This window comes from Diorhabda sublineata, chromosome 7 (genome assembly GCF_026230105.1).
Source record: "Diorhabda sublineata isolate icDioSubl1.1 chromosome 7, icDioSubl1.1, whole genome shotgun sequence".
In the NCBI taxonomy this organism is placed as follows: Eukaryota; Metazoa; Arthropoda; class Insecta; order Coleoptera; family Chrysomelidae; genus Diorhabda; species Diorhabda sublineata.
In genome coordinates, this window is record NC_079480.1 from 23006442 (window position 1) to 23015451 (window position 9010).

At 29.6% G+C, this 9010-nt stretch overlaps 2 protein-coding genes across 2 annotated transcripts in view; one reads left to right on the plus strand and one right to left on the minus strand.

Annotated features, from left to right (window-relative positions):
• The window catches only part of LOC130446216 (TWiK family of potassium channels protein 7-like), a 149677-nt gene extending 146800 nt beyond the window's left edge, over positions 1 to 2877 (plus strand). Inside the window, exons 4-6 of the mRNA XM_056782313.1 lie at positions 1755 to 2000; positions 2061 to 2361; positions 2421 to 2877. Of these exons, the coding sequence (XP_056638291.1) occupies positions 1755 to 2000; positions 2061 to 2361; positions 2421 to 2820 (947 nt within the window). The 3' untranslated portion in view covers positions 2821 to 2877. The remainder of the gene's footprint in view (positions 1 to 1754; positions 2001 to 2060; positions 2362 to 2420) is intronic.
• A 1634-nt stretch (positions 2878 to 4511) lies between these two features.
• Positions 4512 to 8221, minus strand: LOC130446219 (juvenile hormone esterase-like). Its single transcript, XM_056782317.1, has 11 exons — positions 7973 to 8221; positions 7596 to 7794; positions 7177 to 7302; positions 6960 to 7119; positions 6615 to 6800; positions 6262 to 6458; positions 6041 to 6209; positions 5612 to 5790; positions 5054 to 5207; positions 4825 to 4960; positions 4512 to 4742 (listed from the first exon to the last, which is right to left on the minus strand). The coding sequence occupies exons 2-11, from the start codon at positions 7791 to 7793 to the stop codon at positions 4577 to 4579; spliced, it is 1671 nt and encodes a 556-aa protein (XP_056638295.1). The 5' UTR covers position 7794; positions 7973 to 8221; the 3' UTR covers positions 4512 to 4576.
• Positions 8222 to 9010: the final 789 nt, after the last annotated feature.

The following is a 9010-nucleotide window of genomic DNA, read 5'->3' on the forward strand; positions in this document are numbered from 1 at the left end:
GAAAAAATTATTGATACAGTTTTTATAGAAAATTTAAAGGTCTACAACTTTTATAGAATTCATTTTTTCATATCTTTCTCCGTTTACGAAAAAAATTGGAAAAACTTTTCTATATACGACCTTGAATAATTTTTCTAGCGAACATTTCTCGTAAACGGTGATACGTACAGAAAAAATTATTGATAAAGTTTTTATAGAAAATTTAATGGTCTACAACTTTTATATAACTCATTTTTTCATATCTTTCACCGTTTACGAAAAAAATTGGAAAAACTTTTCTATATATGACCTTGAATAATTTTTCTAGCGAACATTTCTCGTAAACGGTGATACGTACAGAAAAAATTATTGATAAAGTTTTTATAGAAAATTTAATGGTCTACAACTTTTATATAACTCATTTTTTCATATCTTTCACCGTTTACGAAAAAAATTGGAAAAACTTTTCTATATATGACCTTGAATAATTTTTCTAGCGAACATTTCTCGTAAACGGTGATACGTACAGAAAAATTATTAATAAAGTTTTTATAGAAAATTTAATGGTCTACAACTTTTATATAACTCATTTTTTCATATCTTTCACCGTTTACGAAAAAAATTGGAAAAACTTTTCTATATATGACCTTGAATAATTTTTCTAGCGAACATTTCTCGTAAACGGTGATACGTACAGAAAAAATTATTGATAAAGTTTTTATAGAAAATTTAATGGTCTACAACTTTTATATAACTCATTTTTTCATATCTTTCACCGTTTACGAAAAAAATTGGAAAAACTTTTCTATATATGACCTTGAATAATTTTTCTAGCGAACATTTCTCGTAAACGGTGATACGTACAGAAAAATTATTAATAAAGTTTTTATAGAAAATTTAATGGTCTACAACTTTTATATAACTCATTTTTTCATATCTTTCACCGTTTACGAAAAAAATTGGAAAAACTTTTCTATATATGACCTTGAATAATTTTTCTAGCGAACATTTCTCGTAAACGGTGATACGTACAGAAAAAATTATTGATAAAGTTTTTATAGAAAATTTAATGGTCTACAACTTTTATATAACTCATTTTTTCATATCTTTCACCGTTTACGAAAAAAATTGGAAAAACTTTTCTATATATGACCTTGAATAATTTTTCTAGCGAACATTTCTCGTAAACGGTGATACGTACAGAAAAAATTATTGATAAAGTTTTTATAGAAAATTTAATGGTCTACAACTTTTATATAACTCATTTTTTCATATCTTTCACCGTTTACGAAAAAAATTGGAAAAACTTTTCTATATATGACCTTGAATAATTTTTCTAGCGAACATTTCTCGTAAACGGTGATACGTACAGAAAAATTATTAATAAAGTTTTTATAGAAAATTTAATGGTCTACAACTTTTATATAACTCATTTTTTCATATCTTTCACCGTTTACGAAAAAAATTGGAAAAACTTTTCTATATATGACCTTGAATAATTTTTCTAGCGAACATTTCTCGTAAACGGTGATACGTACAGAAAAAATTATTGATAAAGTTTTTATAGAAAATTTAATGGTCTACAACTTTTATATAACTCATTTTTTCATATCTTTCACCGTTTACGAAAAAAATTGGAAAAATTTTTCTATATATGACCTTGAATAATTTTTCTAGCGTACATTTCTCGTAAACGGTGATATGTACAGAAAAAATTATTAATGCAGTTTTTTTCTTTTCATGACCTTCATAGCTTAGATACCAATTTTTTTTAGGTTATGGAAAGTTAACCCCCAAAACAGCCCTAGGTAAATTAGCTACGATAATGTACGCTGTAATTGGAGTACCTCTAATGTTAGTTCTACTCTCCGCCTTCGGGAGCTTACTAGCTTCGGGTGCAAGAAAAAGTTATTCGAAGTTATGTTGTCAAACAAACGACAGCTTAGTTAAAAATCCTTCCGTAGGTTATCACAAAGCCCCTTCCAGCCCATCGACAAAACATTACTGCAAATCACATGAAGGTAGTTTCCATATATGCTTTAGTAGTAAGGTTATGTCTCATTCGGCGTCAATTTTTTCAGACACTGCATCAATCCAAACGACTTCAATCCACAACACACCTAACCACGTCAACTTCAGACCGAATCACCATACCCAATACATCGATCAATCTGATATACCGAAACGTTCCCTTCTAGCCACCGTCAGAACTAATAATACGAGGGGACGTTCGGTGCGACAAACCCTCGCTGACAACACTAACTCTGTTTGTCCTGCGCATGCGCATCACGGTGTACAGATTAGAAACTCGTCGATAATCGGTATTGCCGTAACTTCCGACTTAGAAGAAGCCGATGACACCGACGAAAACGATCACGTTGTGTGAGTTGTATATAAATAATCAACTGTATCCATGAAATTTTCAAAATTTTTTCTTTCAGTTGCACCCATGATACACCATCTAGAATACCACTAATATTGCGATCTCAAGATAACGATACAACGGCGTCTGGTCTACAGCCGTCACCGTCAGTGCCTGCTCTTTTGGTCCTCGCGATTTTCGTCGCTTACGTGTGCGCGGGCGCGTTCGCTTTCTCGTCGACGACAAGCGGTAGCTTCATCGACGCCATCTATTTTTGTTTCATAGCGTTATCAACTATCGGTATCGGGGATAATTTACCGCAAACTTCGGATTTTTATACTCAAATTCAATTATTAGCGTGTTGTGTTTACATATTCGTGGGGTTGGTGGTGGTCGCGATGTGTTTCAGTTTAGTGCAAGAAGAGGTCGCGTTCAAATGTAGACAGATCGCGAACAATTTGGGCATAATGAAAAATTAATCGATATCTGTGATTCGAATATTTGTACTTGAAATAAAAAAAGTTTATTTATAATTATTTTCGTGTTTTTTTTTCACCTAATGATGATTTAAACAAAAAAAATCAGCAAATGTGCTTTAATAAAAAAAAATTGCAGCACTGTATATTTGAAAGAACGCAGTATATTCCTGCTAAAAAATACCGACAGATAATTGAAAATTTGTTCAATATAAGAGCCATTCTCACAAACAAACCGTAACCCACAGAAACTTGCCCCCATCTCCCCTAATATAATTGAGAAAATTCTGCCTCGTAAACTTTGTGATAAATATCGATAATAATAAAATATTAACTTTTTAATTAAATAATTCGTAAAAGAAAAATTCTCCCACAGGACCTAAAATTGCCATTATACCAAAATATGCCCCGATCTCCCCCAAAAAACTACCGTAACGTGCTTTTCTCTCTCATCTCTATTCATACATAATCGAGGAAAAACTGCTCAATAAACATAATGATGATAATTATAAAACATTAAGATTTTAATACTTTTTAATAAAACGAATTGAACAAAAAATGTTTCTTGTATAAAAGCTATTCCTAAAAGTAAACAACGACCCACATAAAATGCCCCTACTTCCCCCAATAAAATAACCATAACAATCTTTCTGTTTTAGCATTGTATACAGTGTTGCCAGAGCTAGTACGATTGTACAATTTTAGTACATTTTATACGCTAGTATAAAGTGCTAGTATATAAAGTTATTTTATATTTTCGTTTAATAAAATAAGTTAGAAATTGTACTAGATTGTAACAATAATTAGAAAAAAGAGCCAAGTTGATTTATATTTAGATCGTGAGATTTTTGTACTGCATTGCTAATTTTATCGGTAAACTTTATATAAATTTTTCATCCTTAAAATAATAATTGACACAGTCTATAACATTTTTGGAAAAAAAATTTAATTTAAACTTATGTTTATACATCTCTCTATAATTTTATTAAATTTGTTTGAAGTTGGTACAATCTAGTACCTTTTCTAGTTCAATTTTTACATTCAGCTTTTAAATTGTGGCAACACTGATTGTATAAAGAATATCTTGTTCTATGGGAATTGGAGGTAGGAATCAGTTATTGCAAGAAGAAAATGAAGGAACTAAACAATGCTAAGAAAAAAGTCAATAACCTGAATACTTAATTGAGAGCTACAAAAAAAAGGATTATGAAAACGCAACTCTCTGCGAATGTTTTGTACGGAGAAGGAACTCTCACGAATTTTACAAAATCTCTTGTGAATATGCAATTACTACATAAGATGAAATCCCCATGGTTACTATCTGAAAAGAAAACTGCCCTGTCATTATTTTATAAAGGATTATAAGATATTTGCGACGAAAAGAGTTTATTTTGCCAGCAATATTTCCGTTGCAAACCTGGATTCAATAAAAAAAATTTTATGCACCTTACTTATGTATTTTTAAGTATTTCTTAACTGAATATCAATCGGCTATTCCACATTTCAATTGAAAGCGTTAAATAAAAAAAAATCTGCTTATAAGTAAGAAATAAACATTTAAATAAGTTTTTTGTGTCTCCTCTAAAGTTCGAAATTTGTAGATTAGTATTAGGTATTAGTAGCTCACCCTGTATGTAATTGTGTTTTTTTGTGACAAGTATATTTGATAATGGTGATTAGGTAAAGACACACAAATCAATTAAACACTTTTATTTCAATCAAAATTTAATTAATATATCAGTAACAACGTCATAAATAATTAGATATTAATTGGATACAGACGATCCCATTCTTGGAATCTATTCTCTAGAAGATTTTCCTTCATCACCAATTTTTCACCAATATCTAAATATTTTCTATCTTGTGGAGTATAAGGCTGCCATTTTATCTTGTTCAATGCGGTTGATGATTCCGGAGTCGGATTGCTATTATTATAATTAATATTAATTCCAATTTAGAGGTTATGTCAAACTTTGAAGTGCATAAATTATGTTTATAGATGCTTACCCGGTTTTTGCAAAGTTTGCGTACAATAACGTAAGTTTTTCCACCATTTCTACTTCTTTAGGTGAATTTTCCTTAAATTTCGGGAACAGTTTGGAAATGTAAAACAAATAAATTAAATCGTCGTGATGAACCACACCTGAAATATTATTCAGTGATCATAGAATTCTTTATATTAAATTATAGCACTAACAACAACAACAATAGATAATTTAATATGTATATAGTTTACCATATGGTACTGTATCGTTGGTTCCTGGTAGATAAAGATGGCTGTAACTTCCCCTATAACTGAATCTGTAATAATAAACTGGTTTTGTGTTATATTGGGCAATTAATTTGGCAGCCCTATGAGCTTGAAAACCAACTATCGAATCTTCATACAACTAAAAACAATTAAATGTTAATTTATCCACACACAGAAAATATAAATATTGAAATGCGGCAAAAGATTCAATTTATAATTAATATCAGTGGCGTAGCGAAACAGTATTTTTTATTTGGTTACACGTCATCGATTAATTTAAAAAAAAAATTGTTGATAAAATTAATATTAATATACTTTTGCACAAAAATCTTTAAAATGTAAACAAAATTCTCCAATTTTGCGGCAATATTACTAAATCCAACATATAAAAAGATTTCCTTTAAATCTGGCAACACTTAACTAACCTAATGGTGTGACTGTCCCGTAGAACAAGCAGAATCAACTATGAATACGTATCAATAGACAAATTAATTATATAGAGTGAAAATGTGCAGCAAACTATGAGATAATTTTTATACTTACGTCTTTAAGAGCTTGTTCTTGACTTTTAACGATTTTTTTATCTTGGAAATAGAATTTTCTGAGATTCTTACTAACGTATTTTGAAAAATCGGTGTTTCTTTCGTACAGAAATGATATAGGAGCGATTCTATCGAAATCGTTATTCATCTCTTGAGTGAGGGTGTCATTGTCAAGTACATCTAGAACGGCGTTAATATTATTTTAATCACACTCTACATATATTATTAAAAATGTATTTTGAATTAATTTTACAAATCTATTTTAAAAATAATTGAATGTTATATACGAAAAGTGATTCCCATCTCTACACTGTTACTAAACAATTCTGATACGTTCCGACCGATATTAATATTGACAGGTACTTTAACTTTTTAGTTCTATGGTATAACGTCATCATAAAATCTAAACACAGGGTCGTACTTGACTTACTTAGAGCAAAATAATTGAATTCGTCTGTGGTACGTCCTGTGATAAACGGTATATGTTTGAATTTTCCGGTGACTATAAGTTTTGTAGGATTATCTGTAAGGAATCTTTGTTGTTCACAGTTCGGTTCGACTACTGGAGACCATACTAAAACTGGATCATAACCGAATTCCTGAAATTGAAAACTTAAAAAAAAACTAGTAGAAATTATGTTCATTTATTACCCTGAACTGTACGAGTGAATTTGCTAGATCTTGATACGATACAGTCTTCAAACATTTAATAATATCTGCTGAAGTGGTATTTTCGGGACAGCCCACGAATCTAGCTTGCTTTTTGGCAAGTTCTAGTTGGCCATGATCGGGAATCGGCCAAGCACCAAATACAGTCCCACTCATAGAGACACCTTTGTGAAATAATCCTAAAATACTTTCAATAATCACAACTCCATTTATTTTTACTATTTTTTAAGTCCGTCTCTGTTTCGTTCTTAATACGCATGCTCGAAAAATAGAATAATCGAGGTTATACACACAATTTTATTATCAAATTACATTTGATAACAATATTAGTTTACCTTCTGACATCGGTGATACCATATGTAGAGTTACACTCCAAGCACCAGCGCTGTATCCAAGTATTGTAACCGAATCCGGATCGCCACCAAACGATGCAATATTTTGTTGTACCCATTTCAGTACTACCACTTGATCTTTCAATCCATTATTTCCTGGCGCTACTTCATCTCCGGTACTTATGAATCCTTTATTTCAAAATAAAATACGGTATCAATAAAATAATCATGAAAATTTATAATCTACAATATACGAGAATCTAAATAATTAAATTTAATAACAGACAACTTATTATACATACACTAAGTATTAAGTGTTGCCTACATTATACAGTGTATACAATTTACCCAAACTTCCTATTCGATAATTGAAAGTGACGAGAACGATGTCTTGATCCATGAAATATTGAGGACCCGCCCAAAAACTAACCGAAGTTGAACTGTAGAAACCTCCAGGATGTATGTGCACTATTACTGGTCGCTTAGGATTATTTTTTGAATTTGGTAGCTGCAATAGTGGTTTAACAAGACTTTTTTTATATTATATCAACTTAATAATTCGTACCTTGGTAGAATAAACATTTAATATCAAACAATCTTCTGAAATTGGATCAGTTGTCGGTTGAGGACATGACGGACCATCTTTTGTTGCGTCATAAACGCCGTCCCATTTTTCTACAGGAACTGGAGGCTATTTATAAATATAAGAATCCTATTAATGTCAATAGATATGGTATAATTCATAATAATATTCTAAACTTAATAAATATGAACTAAGGTCAAAATATATAGAAAACTTACATAAAATGAAAATGAGTGACCGATAGTTAGGCAATTTGTTATACTTTATGTGTTTAAAGTTGCATATGACATAGTATTCATGTTAATTATTATGAGATAAATAATTAATTGTTAATAAAAATACTAGAAACACGTATTTTCGTAACAATATATTACTGAGAAAATTATGGAGGCGATATTTACCTGAAATCTCAAATCGCCAATTGGAGCTTTGGCATAGCGTATACCTCTAAAAGAAAATATAGTTTTTCCAAGACGTGAAGTAATTAAAGTACCCTTTATTTTTCCTAAAGGTGTAGTGACTACTGGTTTCGAAGTTTCTTCCAATTTTGAATCATTTATGAATAAAAAAATACTTAATAGTAATAGTACAGCTTTCATACTAGAACATGGAATAAAATTGAAGATTTATAAGTATTTCAAATGAATATTGGTGATTTGATAATTTGAAAGAACAAACTAGAAAATTGAAAATTGATAGTTTTCATTTAATTTATAATAAATAATAAAAGAATAATAAACTTCAGAATAATAATTATTCAATTAGAAATTATACTTACTTGGAATATAATGAAGACAGACTATTAAATTATTTACTTTGGTTATATAGATATTTTGATGCTATTTTTTTCGAGTATATCCACGGTAGGAACAGTGATTAAATTCAGAAAAAGTTTGACCTTTCAATCAGTAAGTTTTTAATTTAAGACAATATCACATAAGTATCGTTCTTTTATAAACAAAAATATTATGGAATTTACGTTAAAAAGGGAAAAACCTGTTACATATCTTTAAATAAATTCGTTTACATGCTTTGAATTTATTTAAAATAGTGAAATACTTAAACATATATATCGTTTATAGTGCAGGAGCTGATATATTGTGAGTGCATGAGTAATATGGCCGATTTCTAAACTTGACTTTTCGTTTGCCGTTGGGATTTGCTGTTACAAAAATAAAAACATTGAAGTACATAAGACCTTTCATAGTTGCCGTTTGATATCGCTGTTTGCTGATCGATCTGCCGTCGGTGACTTTCAACATAAATGAGTTTTTTTTTTTGAAAAAAAAAGACAAATTCAATATTTTATTAATAATCAAAAGTGGTTTTCGATATTTACAAAACACCTCGCATCAATTCATGGTCGTTTTTTAAGTAAGCTCCCGGATTATAACAATGAATAAATTTAGATGTCTGCCAGCCAATATTTACAAAGAAATTGTTTCTAGGTTAACTCTATTATTTGTTTGCGGTTGTAAATTATTCGTTTTAGTTAGAAAAACCCAAAAGAACAAGATAAAAATTAATAAACAGTATAAATTTATTGTTGTTTAAAAACATTATTTATATGAAAACTACTAATCTAGAGGTGAAATTAACAGTCCATATTTGAGGGTCACTCAACTCATTATTATTATCACGAAGTTCAAATAAAACTTAGGTTAAATATGAGTACGGATTTTAGCCATCTTATTTTAACATTACAAATCTATAAACAATCTAAATACTTATTTGTATGATTATTGAATAAATATATAATATATAAACAAAGTCCATTTGGAAAAATTAATCATAAAATGAAATTAATTTTTTTAAA

What these genes read in the sequence shown, in the direction of transcription:
- LOC130446219 (XM_056782317.1), bottom strand. Translation starts at nt 7,793, where the DNA reads ATGAAAGCTGTACTATTACTATTAAGTATTTTTTTATTCATAAATGAT. An exon ending in TTATCGAATAGGAAGTTTGG is followed by an intron (nt 6,801 to 6,959) that starts GTAAATTGTATA and finishes TTTGAAATAAAG; the next exon opens with GATTCATAAGTACCGGAGAT. An exon ending in GCAAACTTTGCAAAAACCGG is followed by an intron (nt 4,743 to 4,824) that starts GTAAGCATCTAT and finishes TTATAATAATAG; the next exon opens with CAATCCGACTCCGGAATCAT.